This window comes from Dendroctonus ponderosae, unplaced genomic scaffold (assembly GCF_020466585.1).
Source record: "Dendroctonus ponderosae isolate FM_Combo_2020 unplaced genomic scaffold, Dpon_F_20191213v2 Dpon_F_20191213_1, whole genome shotgun sequence".
NCBI classification, from domain to species: domain Eukaryota; kingdom Metazoa; phylum Arthropoda; class Insecta; order Coleoptera; family Curculionidae; genus Dendroctonus; species Dendroctonus ponderosae.
In genome coordinates, this window is record NW_026017110.1 from 54,262,880 (window position 1) to 54,286,639 (window position 23,760).

Sequence of the window (23,760 nt, forward strand, 5' to 3'; positions counted from 1 at the left end):
CATAGAAATTTTTAAAGATTTTAGAAAATATTACTGGGTTTTATATGGAATATTTAGCTAATTAATTAATTAAGTTATGCCGTTTTATTGAACGTATGGCAGATGCCGCAACATTTGGCATCGAAACGAATGCTGGAAACTTAATGGGAAGTGCATCAGAAATAATAATTTCATCCTCATGGCAGTAAGGTGTTAGGGCCCAAATAAAATATAACCAATTTCAAGCTGACCTTTACTGAAAGTGCATTCTGAACTGATAAAGTAACAATTAGAAAGTAACATTTTCCCTTCGTTATCCCGTCTTCTCGACAATAATGCAGCTTAGATTTGCTCTATTTAGCCTTACAGAAAATATCACCTTTCATTTCTACTCAAGCATTTCTGAAGGCCAAAACTATTTTCACATTCGGCTTCATCACTTCAGTGGAAATTTCTTAATATCAATTAGAGAACCATTGCCATTGAAATGGCAATCTGTGCCAATCAGAACAGTCTGATGTGAAAACTTTATTAATTTAAAGCTATTAAGATATTTGACTCCTTAGTCATCTTACACTATGTTAGTTTAATGGTTATTACCGAAGAGATATCCAATTTTGATTATTATTAAACGCCCTCAAGAGTGAGTTGTCTAATTAAATTCCTTGTTAATACATGACATCGAAATGGCAAGTTGACATATCAATATTATTATTGCCTGTCTAGTGCAAGCTTAGATATATGCTTATTATATGTTATGTATGTTTGTAATTAAGTAAAACTAGGACGATTTTCACATTAACAAGCTCCTTCGTTATGCAACTTTCAATGTCGCGAAAGGCATCAAAGTATAGTTTTAAAAATAATTTCAAAACCGACTGACCTGTAAGTAAAATTTTCCTCAAGAGAAAATCGATGTTAGCATAATTTATTTTAGTGGTAATAATCAGTAATCCAAGTGTAAAGGATACATCAACCGTATTTGAGTTGATGTTTTCGCATGAATTCAATTGCTAGGACTTGCTTCACGATCATGAAAAGACATTTTGGGGAATCAAGTTCAATCAACCGTTTAGCGTTTATTTGAACATGTGCTCCCCGCCTTTAGAGGAATAAAAAACGGCCCACCATTGAACGGATTTAAATTTATTTTCGGTCATGCTTAATCCCGTTTAAACTTTGTCAGGTGCTTCTTTAGTGTTAATTTAGTCAATCGGCTTTAAATCGATATTAAGCATTAAGCATGCGTGGTTAACACTTCGATGGGTAATTTTTTTACATAACTTTCGCAATCAATATTTTTTTCGTGGATGTAAATTTTACAAAATACTCCACAATAAATTCCAAGCGTAACATGTAACTGTGGGGTAAACTAAATTAACATTTTTGAATACAGCAGTAATAACAGGAATGCAAAACACATGGCTTAATGTAAATTTATCCAATTTTGTGCTACTAGCTCGATTGAGAAAAATTAGAAGTTGTACTCTGCGGGTAAACGTTATGGCTGTAATTTGCTATTGAGATCCATAGAATTTGTCTTAAATTTGTTTAGAAGCTCGTAAGCTATATCGAATAAATGTAAAAAGCAATATAATCATACTTTATTCAATATAATAATTACAAACGTGATTAAAATGTTTATAATAGAATAATAACATTATTTGGTAATCAGATGAATACTTAGTTCATGCTAAAGTAGGTAATCAATATTTCAAATAATCTCCACTAAGTAGTATGAGGCGCAGATAAACGTTCTGAAGTAAAAAAATAAAATTGCTGTTAAAAATGAGCTGTTAAAAGTGGCAAGACTTTTTGTCCCATCGCTGAGATTGGGGCAATAATGAATGTAAGGGCCTCTAACAGAGCTAAATGGCCTCGAAATTAGTTAAGTACCTGGCCTCACGAATACTGAACATTTCAGGATTTCTAGAGCTCTAATAAATGTAAGTTGGCGCCTTTCGACACCGACGTCTGACAGTGCGAATTGTTGATTCTCCCCGGATTTCTTTTTTGTTCTCTCACTTTATGCCCTTTTTGTTTTGGGAACGGGGAACTCTTCCATAGAGTTTTATTAGTCTCTATTGTGAATTCCTTCTCGAATGCTTTAATAGTGTCATATATGTATATATGCACATATTAACAGGAACATCTGCTTTTTGATAGCACATAGAATATATATGTTGGTAAAAAAATAGTCGCCATTTCGTTAGTTTAGTATTTCAATAACATTTTAAATGGACGTTAACAAAGTCTCAAATATTGTTTCTACAAGATCAGATTGTTACAAGACGTACATATGAAAAGTAAATTTTATTGCTATTATAATATTAGTTGTCCTATTCTATATAATTATATACAAACCCCCTATTTAATTTTTTATATACTGCAAATATGATTGCGGATAGAATAAAGGAGTGATTTTACTTGTAGTTGATAAGTTGTTGCATTCGACTCACGTGAGAGAAACTAGACATTCCTCCAAATGTGTGTATTGGAAGGAGAGGAAAAATGGTCAACATCAAATGAAATATTATACGCATGCTTCTCCCTAACTCTGAGCGCGCTCCGTCCTTTTCCAATACACGCACTAATGACACTGTTCCATCGCATTTACATAAATACATACATAATAAATTATATAATAACCAACAATGAAAGTTTCTAGATTTTTAGGGAAGTTTTATTTGGTTGAGGCGGATTCATGATTTCGAAACCCTTTTAGTAAATCAAGATAATTGTGTTACCTCATGTTCATTTGATTTAAACATTCAAACATGCACCTAAATTAATATTTCAAAGTTGTTAATTAAATGTATTTGTCTTTTTTAAACAATGGGACTCTAGTCAAAGGAAATTGAACAATAAAGGAATTGACAATTTGCAAAGAAAATTAAAACTCAGAGCCATTTTCTACCCATTTGTGTCAGCTTTGTTAAACAAATTATTAGTATATGTCTTTTTTTAGGAAGCTTTTGAGACCGATTGCAGGTTTGCTATCGAAACGTCCAGGTAGCTTTTCTAAATAAATGTCTTTACTAATTGGCTACTGTAATAGCTCTCGATTACCGTTTGATCAAGAAATAGCGCTTTATTGTGAAATATGAACACTCTTTATCAACCTGTAGTAGAAGATGTGAGAAAGTTTTGTCTTCTTAAAAGACGAAAATTTTCATGTAAAATACCCAGGAAAAAGGTTTTGAAAAAGTAAGTTTCGAAATTTACATGAACGTACTCGCAATTTCAATTCTAATTCGCATCAATTGAAACCAATTGCATTGTTTACAATAAATGTTAATTAAGAGAAGTGTTAAGTTAAATATATTATCCAAACATGGAAGAGAAGCGAAAAGAAGTTCTTAAACTGTACGCAGCAGAAGAAAAAGAAAGATGCTCAATGTCGTAGTCTATATACTTCTAGTCGGCTCTATTGGTGTTTGTTCTCTTTTCAATACACGTCTTATGTCCTGTTCCACTCACACACCTAAGTTGTACAAGCAAAATGTGTCTATGAGACTGATCTGAAAGCATTTCCAGTTAATAGACGTTAAAAATCTCTTCACTTCATTTAAACTGCTTTATTTGTCCGTTATTACAATTAACGAATGAAAGTGAATTAATTTTTTTAAAACCATCTGTCATTTTCCCATTAAGTTAGTTAAACTTTTCATAAATGGCTCATTTAAAGGAAATCACGAGACGCGCAGATGACGATGAAGGATTTAAAAAGTGTGTGTGGTAAGGTAATAGCAAACGCGACTTGAAAATTTAATGCCGCGTACGTGGGCTAAGGTGTCGAAAGGAAAAAAGTTTAATATAAACCCCGCAAAACCATCTATCTTTTTCGGTAATGGACCACTTCGTATCAGTTACCTGTCACACTATATTACTCCGTTCACAAATAAGGGTATTTTACCGCACTCTTTAAAGTACAAGTAACTCCTTTAAAACGAGCGGGTTTAGGATGCTTTATTCTCTAAACCGTTAAAATTCCCTTCAGTTTCTTCAGTTTTTAAAATGTAATAAGGTGGTTATAGAACGATGAAAAGAATGGCTGAAATATACCAAGAAAAAACATAAATCAAACATGATCATCTATATGCTAAAGGGGTTTCTGATGTGTGTTTGATATTAATGGAGTCGCACATATCTCGCTTGATACATCACAGCTTTTGGTTTGATAAAAGCTGGGAGAGAGTTACAACTTCAGAGAGACTTATTTATTAAGATCCATGAGAATTCAGATTCAGTCGAAAAGTGACTTTTTGCTGTGTTCAAAAAATGTGATTACGCTAGTCTCGACTTTCTTTGTTAAGGTTTGACCTTAAAATTATCGTGCACAGTTTTTTCAAAGAGCCCTTCAATAATTACTACTTTATTGCTGTCAGACGAATTCACCATAGTCCTATTACATTAAGAGATATTAGCAAAATATTTTTCAATGAAATAACCCCAACTCGACCAAGTTCTTGTCAACATCGACAAGTGATATCAATAATTTTGAATGCTGAAATTATAGCATGGCAACTTGCAAAAAACTAACCAGTTGAAAAAGGTTGGAGTTCACTTTTTCATTAAAGCCCAGTTGAATTTATTCATAACATGCCACAGTTCCTGATATAACTTCCACTTAGAAATTAAACACGTGATTCAACCATTCCCCAAGACCTATTTGCAGACAATGCGAGATATTGTTACGCCAGTAAACATTTGCAACAACTTCCGAATAATGCAGCTTCGATCTGAGACACGCGCTTCAGTTGATCTGATTGTAACAAAAGTCTATGAGGATTGCTCATGTATTTGTGCCTCTAGCGGTGCATAAAGGCAGAGCCAATGACCGAGGAGGTTTGTTCCTAAATAAAATTTTACATTTGATTTACGATGCAAATGAACTGATATTTTTATTTCGGAAATGACTAAGAGAGGAGTTTGCTTTTGGCCGATATTTTCAGATGTTCCAAAGTGAAATCTGTCTAGGTTCAATATCCTACCAGAATCTCTACTTGCTTCAATTAGGGAATTCGCTAATTTCGTAAGTCTGCTTGTTGAGTCTTGATTAAGGAGAGAAACAACGGCTTTTTTGCTATCGCTTAAGGCGGATTCTGCTTGTAATTAGCTTCTTGAATTTTCGTCGAAGGATAGAAGGGTAGATTCAAATGTGTCGATAAAAAATTATGAGCAGAAAAAACGTTCGAACTCCTTTAATATTGAAATACGAATTCGAATTCAAACTTTTTTAATATCAAAAAAAAATTATTTGATGGCATCTGATTAAAACCCTCCGCTACAACCAGTAGAAAAATTATCCAAGTAAATTTTACTTGTTTTGAGATATTGCTTCTCACGAAGGTACTTTACGCGTTTATTTTTAATTAATCAACAATAGCATTATTTGACGAAAAATTAATGTTCTAAAAATGTACTTTTGTCATCATTTTTCTAATGAGAATAAAAAGTAATTTATTGAGGAACGGCTTACAGGAAGAATGTTTTGTTAAAACTATCAGCCATGCAGTGCAATAAATCAACAAATATTTGAAGACAAAATTAATCAAACAGAGTAGGACTATTAAAGTACTTCATGCGTATATTAATAAATTGAACAATTTGAGTCTACTCAAGAGGAAGCTCAGAGCACACATAAAATAACCTTGACTTGAAAAATAAAAGGAGGCTAGGTTTTCCATCGAAACTTAATAGGAATAATAAACTTGATTTGTCCCTGGAGAGAATGTTGCAAATAAATTTATCACACTCCCATTCAAGTCAGTGTTAATTATTATTGATAAGAATGTATCACCATTCACGAATAACAGGGTTCTTTAATAACATTATGACGCTAAACGAATTGCAGAAAAACAACCAGAAAATGTTGAAATATTTTTATTTTAAATGTAATCGTGTAAAATCCAGATCAATTTGAAGAACAACAATAACAACAAAATTATGCACTAACGTGTTTTACTGAAAGATGGTTTTACTTTCTTGCAGATTCTGAGCAGTGGTAAAAAAAGAAAAACCTTTTTAGCTTCTTACCGAGGTAGAAGAAAAACCTTCTTTCAATTATTCATGTATGGGTCAAGAAACTATCACTAATCTATCGTATTTTAGTTCGACACAAACCCTGCACAATATGCAGCTACCAGATTTCGCTTGGCCAATGCCATAAATCTAATTTTACATGTAGCTTAAATTCAAAGCTTTACTTAAAGTAACTTAGTTAAGATTTGGCCAATACTAATCAAGGCAATAGGGATGATTTGGTTCGGACTGTATGCAGAACTGATATATGGAAAACTCTTGCAAAACAGAAACCGAGACTAATTCGATAAGCCTTCCATTCATCTGCTTAGTCTGTTCGAAGATGAATATATCTATGTATATGGGAATATAGATTTATATAACTTACATCACACCAAAGGTTGAAAGTTGGTTAGAGAATTTTGCTCAAAGATCATGCTGAAGGTGATTAAGAACTATGGAAACTGTTCGGGATTGTTCACTGCAATAATTGAAGATATTTTAGAATAAGAACCCATATCCGGAAATGTCTGCAACGCTTTAAGACGGTTATGTGAAAATGTGTTTCCTCCTGTTTTAAAGCATGCATTTTCTTAAATAGTAGGAGCAGCAGAAGGGTGATAAGGTTGTGAATACTTTTTCAAAAATAATTCTTTTATTATAAACTGGTGAATATAAAATAAGTCGCTACATTTGACTGTAATATAATCTAGCGCAGTGAATAAGTAATTTTTGTCTAAGAATATTTCTCAAAAACCCAATGTTTGCTAGGAAGTAAACAAACAAATGTAGGATTTCAAAGAAGTGCTGTTGAATATCTGAGTAAAAGCAGAGCAAAACCTGGAACATTGTTTTGTTGACGATTGTATTGCATTGTTTTGTTGGCGCTCCCAATTATTCGAACGATAAATTATTTGCATGTAATTTACGACGATAGCTGGTAAACGTTTCAGATTTTGAGGGTAATTGCACTAGTCACGCGTAAGTATTAATTTGTAGCAAGACTTCAAAAATATGACCGTTGAATTCCGTTATATAAAATGACTTTGGATTGATATTTTAATCAACCGAACGCTTAGAAAGAAATTCATTACTTTAGATTTTACATGGAATGAACCGTTTCTTTGAAAATAGTTTGCTGACATTTTTTAAAACACTAGGGAACAAAGAGTATTTTGATTGCTGATGAAGACTATATTTGAAGAACCGGCATATTGAATGAATGAATTAAAATCAGAAATATGTTGTACTTAAATATTGTACATTTTTAGAGTTAAATAGATATATTTAATATCAGCAGCATTTCATGATATCTCCAATCAAATTTTCATATATTGTTTAAGAGCTAGAGAAAAGTTAGGTGGTCGTGATTGCTGACCTGTCAGGTAGTATTTCAAGGAAAATTTAAAATTTCTTTAGTTTAATACAAAATATAGTTGTTTGAACTCGATATAGTCGCAAACATTAATTTGCTCGGAAGGTATGGAAGTCGCTGTTGGAGAAGAGCTGAGATAATTATTGGGGAGCTCACGGGACGTAACGACTTTAACAGAATCAAACGCGATGACAAACAAAGTGAAGGCAAAGCTTTTAAAATAATTATCCATAAGATAAAATCGCATCAGCCCAAAACGGATCAAAAACAAGAGTCACGAAATGAACCTGCGATCTGTGGCTCATTAATTAAACACGTTAGGTAACGTCGAAATGCTTCGAGTGTCGGCAGCAGACGCCTTTGCATAAATGCCACTTAAATCTGTATAAACACAAATTTCCGACCACTGCTCCTGAGCAGTGCACATTCCCTTAGTTGTAACATGTGGAAAGTCATAGTACATGCTCCATGAGCATATCAAGAAAATTGCCTCATAGGATATTCATAGATCATGAGATTTGCGTTACACTAAATTTGAAATTCATTTATTATTTGTATTCGATAACAGTGTTTCATAGGAATTAGCACAATGCAATTAACGTTTTTCCGTAAGCCAATTTAAAATTGATGTCAGCAGAGAGAAAACAGAAAACTTTTTGTTTCATCTATTTCTACTTTCTGCGTTTCCAAATACTTGTTTTTCTGGACCGTGTGCCTGCAATTAATTATCTGTCGGCAAGGATTTTGTTCCAGCAACGTTTTCGAGATCTATCCATTTTATCGTTATTATTATATCCAACTGCCAAACACCTTATTGATAAACTTTTCCGATGTATTAAACCTGGACCAGACTACGTTTCTTTCTCCTTTCAAACATTCACCATTATCAGCAATATTTTACTATTTCACTTACGCAGGATTTTATTGGAGCTAGTTAACAAGCATTGCCATATAACGCATAATATAATTTGCAGAGAAAATATCTTTGCGGCCTTTTCAGAATCCGATCCTCTAATCAACCTGATTTAATTAATGGTAAATAAAACTCGCTTTAAAATGTGCGCATATTTTCAATTTTGTACACAGTATTACAAATATAGTGTAGAGTCGCGAATTTCGGGCTTGATAGAAACGGCCGTTAATTTAATGCAGTTGATTAGTAAATCGATAACTATTCATTACAATTAACATTTTAAAATTCAAAACACTTCAAATGTTCTTCATACTTAACGAGGACATTGACTGCCAAAAAATTAACTCAAATCAAATTTCTACATCACAACTATTTTCTAACCCTCTATGTTATTTCTACTTCAACTGAATTTTAATGCTTCGTCTTATTTATACTGCTAATTAATTCGTTTTCTCAAAGACTGGCAAACGCTAACAGTTCTGGTATCAACTGAGATTCTTTTTTCTTGACATTGATTTCTGCTTTATTTCTACTTGACAATTTTACATAAAACCTAAAAATATTAAATCAGAAAGTAAAACAATCGTTTTTTTTTATGTCGAAAAAATAATATTCCCCCTCGTACACAAAATTCAGCTGTAGCTGACCAGACGAGCTGATACAGATCCAGACTAATAATACAAGCTAATTCTTGGAAAAAATGGGTTATAGAAACATTTATTTGAGTTGAGTGATCGCGTTATATTTATTTGAATTTATCCACAGTAAGTACTAAAACATGAGTTTCAACAGATTTATTTTTAATTTCCTTTAAAACTGTTTTACACAGAAGAAACGAAATTTTATCGAAACAAAATGATAAAATGCAATAAAATTTACTTTTAAATCGCTGTTGAATCATGTATTGTATGGCCGCTCACTTATAAAAATAATCAAATACCAGATGCTGTTATGGAAAACGAAATTAGGTGATTAGAAGGAGATAGTTGTAATATCCGTGTTAAAGGGCAATGGAAGATTGGAAATATAAATTACTGAATTATATATCAAATTATAATTCAGTTTAAATTTAATATAAAAATAGCAAACAACACAGTGAATACATGTTGTTGGTTCTTTTAATTTGTATTTTAATTATTTTCTACAAATTTGCATTAGAAACAGTAAGATAATTTCAATAACTTCTTTTGAAAGGTGAAAACTACAAAATCTGCAAAACAGAAATGTATTAATCACATTAATCGTAAAAGCTGACACGCTTATGATCCTACAAGCCAACAAAGATATTAATTATTTTAAAATAACTCTAAATTATATATGAAAGATTTATAATGAAAACAAGTTTACAAGTAATAGACGTATATTTATTATGCAATTACGTAATACCGACATATTTAAATTACATTATTTAACACCTCTATTAAATCACAATCAGATAAACGTTTTTGCTTTTATGTAATTATTTTAATATTCATAGAGTTGATATTAATATTTGAAAGCAATTATGCGCGCCAATTAGATGCTACATACAAAAATAAAAATATAATATTTGTGTGTAGAACCAAATTTATGTACGGGCCAACGAAATCGAAACACATGTTAAACGATTTGCTTAATACTTAGATTTTCAGTTATGTTTGCGATTCTTTTGGTTCAGTCCACCAGCAGAGATGAGCTTGAATATTCAAATTTGAAATATAAAACGGACTCCTGCGACTTCTTCTGTGACAGGGTTAAAATGTTTATACTGTTGGCAGTTTATCAAGCTGGGATCTCTATTGCTACGAAAACCACATTTATGAATTGCAAATCTTACGCCAGTGTTTCTTTTTCCTCGAAACAATCTCACAACTTATAATTGCTTTTCAATATTTCTCCTTCAATAGTTGTTTTTGCATTTCAGATTATTGCTCTGTTATTTAGTATCATTAATTACCCATGCGAACTTTCTTTGAATAATTATCTTCTGGCCTGTCGACCGTTGAAAAGGGGCCACAGATGTGAAACTATTTTGCGTAAAAATCTATGGACATATAGGTGATGATCAAAGGCAGAAAATTTTGTTAACGTCATCTTCGGTTATTGCGTTGATCTGTTTATATATTCATGTTATCTCTTTTCAACATACGAATTCGACAAACCGCCTTCAAAGTGGCGAACCATCAAAGGAACTTAAAAGAAAAGCCTTGTTGGTACGGCCTTTTCGACGGAAAGCGCTGCATTTATTTATAATGGCGTTGGTACTCTTATACTTTACAGTGTGCATCAAAACAAATTCAAACAATAAGTGGATCTAATTGGTATTTTGGTCTGTCCAAACGTGGCATTCATTCGATCAATCAAGCGTATTTTGCATTGAATAAGTGAGAAATAATTATACGATTTCACTTATTTGTAATAAAATCATATCAAATTTATTATTTGTGTATTAGTACAACAGCACATATTTCTGCAAGCCAAATGTTTTTTTTAAATAAGCTTAATGTATTCAAGAAATACTAGTTTCGATATTTATTTAAATGATAAATAACACTGCATTTCACTGTTAGTCAAAATATTATATTTTAATTGAGTAGTGGATATTGCGTCCGTTTCACCAATTATTTTTCAGATTTATACCAGAGTTATGCAGCTTTTCGACTACAGTAAGTGGATCAAACATGGAACATTTTAATGGATGGTTCTTATAAAGTATTGCAAAAAATATTTCTTGCTGTTCAAATACGCTTTCTGGGCAAATTCACACTATACCACTTTCAATATTTGCCATTATGAAATTTAATACGATATAATTTTTCATTTGAAAACTATCATCAAAGTGAACAACATGCGCATCGGATCAATACTTTGTATCTAATTTATAAACATAATTGCAGGATATTCGGCAAATTAGGCTGAAAAAGATGTACACATATGTATATGAGTTTCACTAAACATTAAAATTTCGATAAGATTAATACATTCTAACTTGTTTATAGGTAAAAAAACTAGTTTAAAATATACTTTCAATAACGGAAAAGCTGGCTTTTTAAAACTTAAATTATTGTTGACTGTCTGATATATTCGGTTCCCAAAACCATGACAATGTTGAAAAACATCTAATAATTTTTAACATTATTCAGATATTAGAATGAAATAAACTTAGTCGAGGTTGTTTTGCCACTTCCATAAATACATTGTCGAATATACTAAAATGCTAGTGCATAAGCAGTTTGCGTGTACTATTTTCAAGGATTTATAAAACTGAACCGTGGATATGTTCATTTATATTTTATGAAGCGATAATAAACTTTATCGGAATGGACGGAATTACAAAGAAACGTACCATTCAAATTTGAAATACCTCTCTTTTCTATCCGATAGACACCGATATCCAACGTAACTTAAATGTGCGATAAAGTTTTACATATGATTTTATTGAAATTTCAAAAACATATTTTCGTTAAAGGACTTCAGCTACAGTTATTTGCTTGCGAATGATAGCAGATTCATTTGAAATTAATTAGCAATATGAAAATATTACAAATAAACATGATTAAGAGAAATATTGAATAAAATTTTGGGTAAATTAATAACTAATTGCATGGATTGGATATAGCAGAAACATGTTCATTAATTGAGTTTTGACATATATAACAAATCTAGGAAATATGCAACAGATTTTCAGTTAAACGAAATATGTTTTCTTTAATGATTATTGAACAATGCTTTGATTTTCATATGAAATGATGCAAGAAGTATTAGTCATGCAGAACGACGATACTACAATAAATAAAAAGGTTTTTTGAGCGCATTTTCATTTCTTAATTGTTTTTAATACGGCAAAAACTCCAATGTGATTAAACGAAGTGTCATTTAAAAGTCTCACTTTCTAACTTTATAGGACATATTTGGCCCACTGACCAGTATACGTTTTGTATAATGACAGGCTGACTAATCCTTAAAGAATAGTCGTTTATATGAAATAACGATAAACAATAAATACCAAAAAGCGTATCTTGTCGGTCGAGAACGTGACATTTTATATACTACCGAGCTTTGTAGTAAATTGTCATAAATACCTAGAGTATTTAGTAGAAAATGAATGCACATTGTAAAACTACGAGCATGGGGATGTTTAATGTCCGCATATTGAATTGAAAGTGGATATATGACGTTAATATTAGTCGGTTTTAATCAGGACATTAATTACCATTATCGTTTAAATGCGCCATGAACAAACTGGTCAATTTTCATGCTCATACTTCCAACTCCCATATGCTCATAATGTTACACTGTCACGTTTGTATATGAATATATTTTTTTTGTTCAGATGTAAATCTATATTTTCAGGATTCGAAAAAAGTGAAAGTTATCAGTATCAGGCCACATTAAAATCTCAAAAAAGTCTTCAAGAGTAAAACAAAATGCAGCAGTAATTAATTACAGATAAATGCAACACATTTTTAACTGAAATTGTGCTTTACTTAGATAGAAATCGTTACTTCGGTCATGGCTTAATTTAAAGAACAAATACAACGGTTCCGTAACGTACCAAAAATATTCCAGAATAAATAAAATTGTACAACTAGGGACGGAAATTTTGAGACAAGATTTGCCTGAGGTGTTTCAGACGTAGCTCCAAATGGTTTTATCTGAGTCCTCTTGCAGAATACGCGACTTGATTTATTGTCGTGTCAGATTAAATCTTACTAGTTACCCTGGCTGCCAACATTCCTCTCGATCGAATATTAAACTTCATTATCAACGATTATTTGCATATTGGAAAATTATGATTTGAGAAAAGCTGTTCGCAAACGTGATCTTTCCGGAACACCAACCCAAATAATCAGTTAAAAAAAATGTAACTTATTTTTGGTTAGAACCCTGAGTCTCCACATTACTCACACAAACTAAGCAAACAATTACAAACCACTATACATTATACGTTATTTTCAAATATGTACTTTTTTTCCGTTTTTTAAATGCTAAACAAAATTATTCAAATGTGCCGGTTAAAGTAATATAACTGTATTGAAATTACTCAACTGTTGGTGTTGATATTCGTCCCGTACTGTTTCGCCTTTAATCCAATTATCTCCAGCTACCCCAACTTTTTTATCTAATAGTAACCATCATGTGAGAGCCAGGAGCTAGAAGAAAGAATACAGCTTCAAAAACTGTATTTAGAAGTATAACAATATCTGAACACCAGCCATGAATTTGTTAAGCAAAAGCCAAAAGCTAAAAGTTTAGACTTTTGAGCCAATTTTAATGATTCTGAGAGAAAATTGGCCATTAGAAAATAGTTGAGATAACTTATTTAGAGTAATAAATGTATGGTACATAATTCGAGCCTGGTTCAATTCAAGAAAAAATGGGTATAATTCCCTCAGATGCGATAAAAGGTTCGATTTATATTTTAATTATGTAGTTAGCAAACTACAAAACCACCATTAAATTTGAAATGACCATTGATTGAAAAGAACAAAAACGCCCTTTTTCGACTGTTTGCCAGAGGTTAGGCAATTATATTTGCAGACCAACCGGGAAAATTAGCCACCGCTGTTGGTTCGAAATTGTTTGCAAGTTAAATTTTGAACATAATTTGATTACAAAAGTGATGATCATTCGCAAACTTCATGATGAATTTAAAACATCCAGAAAGGACTGAGCCATGTTACATTTTTCCAAAGGTATCTAATAAGATTTGCAAAATTAAGGTACAATTATTAAGACGAGGACCGCAAAAGGAGTTTCTGATTTACCTTTTTTGCAGAGCCGGATTTTTACTTTCAAATATATATTTTTGACTGCTTTATTGCCAAGTTTATTACTAGCACTTTCAATTGCTCGATGTCTTAAAAATTAGCCAGAAAAATTATGGGCCAGTTTCAAGACTGGAATAAATTAAGAACGGCCAGAAAATACTCGAAATTTCTATCCAACATGGCAGTAACTCAAACGGCTTATATTTATATTCAATGCAACAGATGTAACCCCAAAGTATCCAGTGGTAAATTTAAGTCTAAAATGGTTGCAAACTAGAAAAAGGCAGGATAATAACAAGAATATTGTTTATATCGATCCTCTTAAAAACCGAAAACAACAATATTAAGTTCAAAGTATAAAGCTGTTTGCTGAACGCATAATGTCGGCGTCTAATGGATAGGACAGCAGCAATTAAGCTCCAATTTGTCACTTTACAGCACGCATTTCCAGAACAGGTAGTAGTTCTTCACCTGTTCAGCCGTTATTCATATTTCGTCTGTGCTGAGCCCAAGTGAACCTCCTCATTCTAAGTAGCTCAGATTATTGTCATACACATTTTTAATAACATGAAAGAGCATCAAGCTTATATTACCTATTACATAGAAAAGTCACCTTCAAAACTGTAAACTAACATATAATTCTCTTGTTTTGGCCATTAACTATCTAACAACTTTGCGAGTTATTATTGCAATATTTTAGTGCTTTAAAATTTTCCTTACTCCCGCCCTACAGAGCAACTTCTAATTTTAACGTCAGCCCGAGTTTTGCATTTTAGCCGCGAGGCATGCCAAAGCAATTTGTAACACGGTCATATCTAAAGCTACGTTACCCGGATGTATTTCTTTGGAGACACATAACTAATAAGTTTGTTAAAACTGAGCTTCGAAACAAACAAATTTATATAGTAATCTGTCGCTTATTAACTCTATCGAACGCTTATCTGAAGAATAAAACATGGGCGTCATATGCTAATAAATTATGAATAAAATATATTTCCATCAAAGAAAAAATGCATAGTTCATTCCAACGGTAATTTAAGCTACCCAAGAGAATCATAAATATGACTTTAAGAAACAGTGTGAATTTTTATCATGTTACATTATTAAATAGCTGAGAATTCACTGTTGTTGACAAATATTTCCGCCAATATTCCACAAATTGTATCTTACGGTTAAACAAATGCAGGATAAACTGAACTCGCACCGATATTTAGAACCCTATAACCTTATAAGCTCAATATTAGTTCAAATGTTTTTAGTATCCCAAACTCAATATCTGCGAGCACGTGTAGATAGGTTTAGTTGGTGTACCAGGTTCAAACATTTAACTGACGAAACTGAAAGAACCTACAGAGTTTCACAGCCAAACATATCTTAGCTTCGTTCAGATTGAACAATATTATCTTAACTGGACGCACATATTATCTGACTGGGAAAGGATCAAACATATACAAAAATGGAACGATTTATCAAATGAGAAGAGCAACGATTGCCATTTGCTTAGGTTGATCGATGTTTATTGAACGTATTTGTGCCGCCTGATGTTCTTATAAGATTTCCCATTTGAAACCTGCTTTCAAAAGTATTAAAACTCACATATTAATCATGGTTCTAAAATCTGCAAAAACATGCAAAATTTGTTAATTAGTAATATTAAGAGAAAAACAATTATATGCCGCTAGTATAATATGCAATATATATTTTAATACGAATAGATTTAATTTTGATAGATGAACAACCAATAGTCATATACTTGAAAAAACAAAGACGGCATTTTTATATATGAGAACACGCAAGATAATCATTAATTTGCGAGTAAAAAACAAAAATGCATCAGAAAGTATCTAAGACTGAGGCTGGTAAATCGGAATGAGTAATGCAGGTTTAGTATTTGTAGTAGGATTAATTCTAACATGAAGGCATCACAGGTTAATTCTCAAGTATATTATATGGCAACAAAAAATATATTTCAAGGCAGAAAGACCCATTGGATCGACAGCCTTTTCTATAGGAAATAAAGATTATTTATAATTATTTCCAGTTGACTTTATCACTAAATTTTAGAAAATAGCTAGTAGTTTCAAAAGCCCATTTTGAGAGTGTAGACGTTTTAATGTTCAGTTTTCAGAAATTAACTGAACATACTTTCATTCTTAGAAAACGAAAAAGGACTGTGAACAAATATTTAAATTTCAATGAACAAATACTTATATTTCGAATATATCAGACTTAACATGACAAGAAACAGTTACGTTGTGTCGGCTGAATTGTTTTCCGGACTTACTTATTTACTTTACGCCTAAACGTTATTGAAGACTTCCGTGTGTTTTTCCGATTACTGGTTCTCAAGCTGGTTCTCCTGGTACATTTCCAGTATTTCCAGGACCATTCTGTGCCTTGGTAACAGCGGTGGAGAGAGACTCACAAGGAGCGCGTCGGTTAAGACATCACCGAAGCACAAAGAAAGCAAAAAAAGTAAAATCATAAACGCTTCCACTAAAAGGGCCAGTGCAGCAGGTATAGCTTATGCAACTCTTGAAGGCATGGCTTAAAATTTTAGGGAATTTAGACTATAATTTCACTCACACCTCATTCTGGGCAGGTTATAGAAAAAAACGTGAAGTACGAGCAAACTGGATGTTTTAAGTATCCGGAATCTTTCTCACAATTCATAATGCACTTCAACGTATTTATTTAAATTCAGCTGGTTTTGTGCTCTGTTTCTAAAATCGGCAATCCGACTTGTTCTACTCGGATAGTTTTGATGCAGACACCAAAAAGTGGTGTCTGGATCAAAGTCAAGGGTTTTTGTAATCAGGTTCTTTAGTCTTCTTCTTCCATGACCTTTAACTCCACGCAATATTTATACAGCCTAGTTACTCAGGTAACAATGCACTTAGAAAATGAAGTCAGCCCTAAGCTGATTTTAATCAGACTAAGTAAATATAAGTTAGTAAGATAATTAACACCTAAAATTTACTGTTAGGAAGCGGCCGAACATTGTAGACAACAAAATTCGAGAGAACTGGATGGCTACATATTATATATTGGCTCTGTACTGAAACGCATGAAATTCTTCTGCCAAGAATATTTTAGAAATCTACTGGCAGTTTGTTCTCCAAAGGCAAAACAGTGATTTTCAGAAAATTAAATTATTTAATAAGTAGATATAAATAATGATTTTTGAGCTCTTGATTTTAACATTGATAGCAATGTCAAAAATTATTTTATTTGCTCGAAACTCAAGTAAAATTAATTGCTACGCATAGTTGCTCAACACATTATATTTTTGTATGTTTTTGTAATTTCGTTTTACAAATGTTTGTACATTTTCATATCTTCGTATGTTTAATTAAGTACTCCTGATGTGACACCTTTAATCTTGACTGGATTTTAAAATCAAAAAATCATTGTAGACATTGAAGCCGCGCTAAAATTGTTCAGGCGGTTTCTTGAGTAATATTCCTAAGTGGTATATTAAATCTTCTCTAAGTCGGAACACAACACACCACAATGGCTGTGATGGGGAATTTTGGCATCGCATCTTTGAATCACTACATAATTTTGGAATTTCAATATTTAGAAGAAAAATATTCGTGATGTAAAGCTGCAACAATTTTGGCAAATATTTTCATTGATTATAGTTCCACGATTCCAGTTTTATTAATGAAGTTTGGTTTTATCTGATAGTTATGACATGGTGTCGGTTTGTTTTCCTGTGCTACGCTTTTAGGCAACATTATGTTCGGCACTAGATATATGTTAATAAATTACAGTGAATAATCTATAGCGTAAAAATAGATTCCATCCAAAAACTCTCTAATATGAAGTCCCAATTCTGTGGCTTGTAGAACAATATTAGCATTCTGACTCATAACGGTCTGTATTATAACAATGTTAATTAATTATGATGCTAATTATAAGGAAGTATGATGCATTAGCACATTTATCTTCTTTATCAATGCGTTATTATCTCACTTATCAAATGCAAATAGCTGTCGCTCTGTCGTTCTCCCTCTAAATCGATTTGCTATATAAACATTTTCCTGAAATTAATTTCCGACTTGTAACTACTTCAGCTGTCTAAAATTTGCGAATTTGGTTTTTAGCTTTATAAGAAAAGTAGTAATTTTAAGTTTAAATTAAACCGATGTCCTGAGAGTTTTTTATTCGATACAAAACCATACAAAGTTTTAAAGCCTGATAAAATGAGATCAAGAGGTCCTCTCTCAAGAGAAAATTCAATGAGATATTTTGAAATTACATTCTGAAACAAGTAATTTTGCCCAAACAATATATTTATTACACTGCAGATAATACGCAAGGTTCATTATTCCATAATTCTACATCCCGGTTGTATCACGGAAATAGTTTTAGTGGAAGATAATACTGGAGGTGTCCGTTCGTTGAGGCGAGAGCAGAGCGCAGAGGTCAACGCTCTGATAAAACAAAGCCAAGCGATCATCTTATACTCCTTTGTAAAAATGGAAATTAAGCGGAAGAAAATTGCCCAAAGCTCATCAATGTTCCGCTTCGTTATGGAGTAAAAAAGGCAACGGAAAAAATAAACGGAATCGTATCTTATTTAATGCGTAGCAACTTTCGACCTGATGCAACCACTGAATCAACCGGTAGTTCTATTTTAGTTTCAGGCAAAAACTCATGACCCTCAAGTACCAAAGTACGACTTATGACATGTTCCACGTTATAAAGTTAAATTCGGATCAGGCGTTTGACTTAGTACACTAATGGTACTTACCAATCATTGGCTCGCAATTATTTCTACATTACTCGTTCAACTTGGAAAGGGACGGGTTTAGTAAGCAAATGCAAGCAAATAGTAAGCATGTGCTTATAAAATTGATTTCTTACACAATGAAACTTTGGAGCTTTTAACTCTTAGAAACAATGTAGCAACTTTATTATCTATTTTCTCAGAAGGGGCCCTTGACAAATATATATATTTAATAGCTCGAAAAATCTTCTATCTCATGCATGATTATGTTCAGAGCTTGGGAACCTTCATAATTGATTTTTTATATTATTCTCTTCTTATTCTGTAGCATTTTCAATTGGATCATCGTTTCTGATGGTTTCAGCACTATGCTGATTCCCTCAGCAAAAACACATGGTGTTTAGAAAGCCTAAAACCAAACTAGATTTGTTATAACAGCAGCATAATAACTTATTTGTCAGTTTAAACAGTTATTTTGTTGAAACTGCAATCCAATACCCCGTGATAACTAGAGCGGTCCCCGATAATTTCTCATTTTTTTCCATTAACTCCTATGGAATATCAATATTTATATTTAAAATTTACAACATAAAAATGTTTTCCTGTGAAAAGTTAGTATCATTATAACAGAAGCAAAAACTCGCGTTTATTAATAAAACTTCTTTTATTGATTTCATTTCTTCGTCACATATTTTGTCTATCAGTTTCTTAAACGTTGATTAATTTAACATAAAATAGGCAACAAAAATATAAAGGGGAAATAGTTATAATCATAAAGAATTTATTTTTCAGTTTTCATTTACTGGAATGTTTCAGATGTTGAAAATGTACAAAATGCAATGATTTTCAATTAGTTGCCTAGCATGTAACTCTAAGAATTTCCCAACAAACTGTGGCAAGAAAGAAGCAAGAGTCAATATCTCATGTTGACATGTCACTTTCCTCTCAGTGCCTTATTCATTTCCTGTTATGTGTTCAAACGTGAGGCCGGAGAATATAGTCAAGTCAGAAATTTACATTTAGACAATATAGTGGGTATCATTCGTATAATGAATACAATTTGAAAAAAGTTCCGTCGCTTGTTTGCACCAGAGCTAAAAAGTAAATTAACTTGTCATTCTCCGTTTTCCTAAATGGGTTTTTTTTGTGTCGCGGTCTCACCTAAAGTTACCGTGCAATTATAATTTACTCTTTGGTTATGAAGCGTTAATTTATCAAAGAAAAGTATTTACAGGAGACAGACGCAATATTATATTTAAGTCTAATACTAGAAGTAAGTTTAATTAGGAAAAAGTCTCGACAGCCGATCGAGTACATCAATAAAGCTTGTGTAAAGTATGATAGATATTTTGTTGCAAATGCGGAAAAGTTTAAAGCGTTTGATGGCTCGTTGTATGGCTCGCAGTTGAGCGGGGCTCAACAACGGCAGCAGGACTAACCGGTGATAATAGCTTCCATCAGAGAGGATTTGTCTCGGCCGGTCTGTTCCATCTAAATCCCGACGATATAACAATAAATCTTTCGCACTATCTGTATCTCGAGCTCCAACTTTAGCTTCCCACTTGTCACTCGGTGCTCCTCGCGAACGAACAATCGTTTTCGCATCTTTTAACTTTTCAGATAAGTAAGATTCATCGTCCTTAAAAGCTGGGCTCCACCTATTATTTCAACCAATCTCGACGAAAATTATACTATTTCAATGGGTAATTGTATGTCAAGCTGCTCCAAGTTTGATATTCGAATTACCTGTTAATGATAGCTTAAACTTTACCACCTTACTCCATTAATATTATATGTTTCACTCCGTATTAGACAAACTGCAAAGTTCATATTATTTCTCCAAATATTGCACCAGTAATTCGCTAATGGATCAGATATATATATATAATATTTTCTCGCACAAGAATCAACCATAAGAAAAATTGGTAACTGTTTTGTAACTTATGCTAGTCGTGCCAGTTGGCAATTAAAAGCAAGTCAATCAAACAATTTCGCTTAATCGGTAAATAAGTTCTAAATTGACATAACTACATATCGTAGTTTTGCAGAAAAATTAAACTGTTTTATTTAGGAAAGTATATTTATTTGTCAATTCTTTCAAAATATTTTCAACCTTACATAAAAAAATCGAGTTTTGAAAATCGTGGATTTCCAGGGTACCGTGGCCGGAGTGCCGTCTGAAATGTGTCAATCGTTCGTTATCAATTTGTACACAATTCGAAAGCAAATCTTTATCGCGTTTCAACCTATTTCCACTTTATGAGCCTATTTTGTTCTACCATAGTCCAAGTTAATGAAATTTCGAAGCTCATGCAATATTTTGTGACCCTATTTTCAAATTAGTAAAAATAGGTCTAAATCATATATTTCCAATACTACTTGCAGCAGTGATACGAGCATGTTGAAGATATAAAGTACTTCTTGTCAATTCTACTATACTTCAAAAGCAACTATTAATTCACTGCCCAATTTTCTGATTATTTGTAGCAAGTTTTATAATCAATCGTCAAATATTTTCAGGTAGAAGAATATTCCCAGGAAATACAGGAAGTTTGGAATTAAATATCTCAATTTAGAAACTTCCATATTTTATCTTTAAATTACCACCCTAACGTGGTCATCTCCCAGTGGAATTGAATCATATTATTTATATTGCAATCACGGAAACCTCACTCTAAATTCTAAATGTAACTAGGTAACAATACAGGTAATCAAATAAATAAAGTTTGAAATTAGACATATTGTGTAAGAAGTTCTAAAGTAGTAGTAATGATCCAACTAAAAATTTTAATAAATAACGGAAAAATAAAATAATAGTTTATAGTGAAGTTAGTATTTATTGTCAATAAAATGTATTTTCTTCTACTTATTATTAGTAATTAATTGACTTCAAAATATAGATTAGAAATGTTTGCTTAAACCGTATCAGAACGATTCGATAAAATACGGCAAGCTTGTAATGAAAGAATTATATTAAAAAAGTTCTCTTCTAGAATTTCTTGATGAAAAGTCAAAGCGGCAATGATGATTTTTGTCATCAACAGATAGTTGCAGGTGGATAGCCCTTGTCAATAATAACAATAATTTGTCAAACAGTGACTTACTTTAAATTTCCTTTCACGAATTTTTTGGATATGCGATTAGTTCAGGGGAAATGCTGCAATAACATAGCAGAAGCTGAAAGAACTCACTCCAACAAACGAGGCGAGGAGAGTGGTTTCAGGAAGATAGTGGACGACAATAGATGTTCGGGTTCTCGACACAGGGGAACAATTATTAGACATAATTGCAGAACAGCCTTTCCGAGGCACTCAGAACATTGCGCAGCAACTAACACTTTCCCAGGCACCAAATTAAACACCGCCTACATTCCTACCACGCATGTAAGATCACATTAAACCAATGGATTACTGAACACCGCTATAAATTGAGCATTAGTTAATTAACCGAATACGGGAAGCTGCTCGAGATGATTGCATAATAACCAAACAACACAGGCACTTGTTTGGAGTTACAGGCGCAAATGTATGTTTTTGTAATTTGTAAACAAATTAATAATTCGAGGTTATGAGTTTCGAAATAGGTTCCGTCATTCACCGATTCTGTTGAATTTTCCGTTTATTCTTGTCTATCTTATTGGTTTTAAATAATTAGGAAGCAACAGGTATTTACGTAATGTTAATTAGGCAGACTCCCTTCAAAAACATTGTTGCCGTTTTTCTAATATAGTTTTTTGCAAATTTCTCAGTTTTTAATATCAATTAATTGTTTTTACTATTTTTGCTGTGCTCCTAAAACACCGCCAGACAACACCTCCAGAGTAACGACGCCAATTTTGAATCACTCTGTGTGTATGGCAATCACGGAAACCTCACTCTAAATTCTCAATGTAAGTAGTTAACAAAACAGTGAGTTAAATCAATAAAGCTTGAAATTAGTCATATTGTGCAAGAATTTCTAAAGTAGTAGTAATGATCCAACTAAACATTTTGTCAAATAACGGAAAAATAAAATAATAATGTGAAGTTAGTATTTATTGTCAATAAAATGTATTTACTTCTACTTATTACTAGTAATTAAAGGACTTCAAAATATCGATTATAATTTAGAAATGTTGATTTAAACCGTAGCAGAATGATTCGATAAAATACGGAAAAATTGTAATGGAAGAGTTTGGCAGGCCAGATTTGTGGTACAATCAGCTGTGAACACAGTACTTGCAATCAATAATAGAAAAATTTACAAATGTGCATTCTAAAAAAATTAATGGTGATACTATCGTGGTTGAAGTAAATAATATTTTTAATTCTTTCACGCGAAATTGTAAGTAACATATTAGTTGAACACTCGGCTACTGTGACGAAAGCTATCTTATCTAAAAAACAATAGTATCGGGAGCTTCGCATTTAATACTGAATAACACATATTAAAACACCAAAATAATAGTAAAACACGCCATAAATATGTGCAAACTACTAAAAAACAACATTAAATGGAAAAAATTAGACCGTTTTAAAAAGAAAGTATTTATTTGTCAAGATATTATTATTTTCTATATCCGGTATGGATTAAACCTTGCAGTTTTCGTCGTTGTGGTCCTGGATTTACATCTTGAGCTCTCCGTTTTCTTATGGTACGACTTTACTTGCCTAAGCGAATACTTGCTTTTGGCAATTGTTACAATCTTCTGTCTATTCGTACCAAACAGCATGGCATGCTCATCTCTGCTGATGCTGGCAGCCATTCCAGGCCTGGTAAACCGTTCCATAATTTCTTGCTCTTCATCTCGCTTTGCTTTCTGGACCGTCTTCTTTAAAATTGGGTCTCCTTCGACAACTCGTTCGAAAAGTGGAGAACTTCTGGCTGCTGCCAACAATGACGAGGAATCCAGGAGTCTTAAAATAAGACACCACATTTCCACAGGCAAAGTGGAAAATACAGCGCTAAATACACTAACTAGCGGAAGAAGTTGATACATCTTTAC

At 32.5% G+C, this 23,760-nt stretch overlaps 1 protein-coding gene across 1 annotated transcript in view; it reads right to left on the reverse strand.

The window, feature by feature from the left end:
- The window catches only part of LOC109533889 (lachesin), a 184,987-nt gene extending 161,233 nt beyond the window's left edge, over positions 1-23,754 (reverse strand). Inside the window, exons 1-2 of the mRNA XM_019899403.2 lie at positions 23,426-23,754; positions 20,216-20,434 (exon numbers count right to left, since the gene is read on the reverse strand). Of these exons, the coding sequence (XP_019754962.2) occupies positions 20,216-20,434; positions 23,426-23,754 (548 nt within the window). The remainder of the gene's footprint in view (positions 1-20,215; positions 20,435-23,425) is intronic.
- Positions 23,755-23,760: the final 6 nt, after the last annotated feature.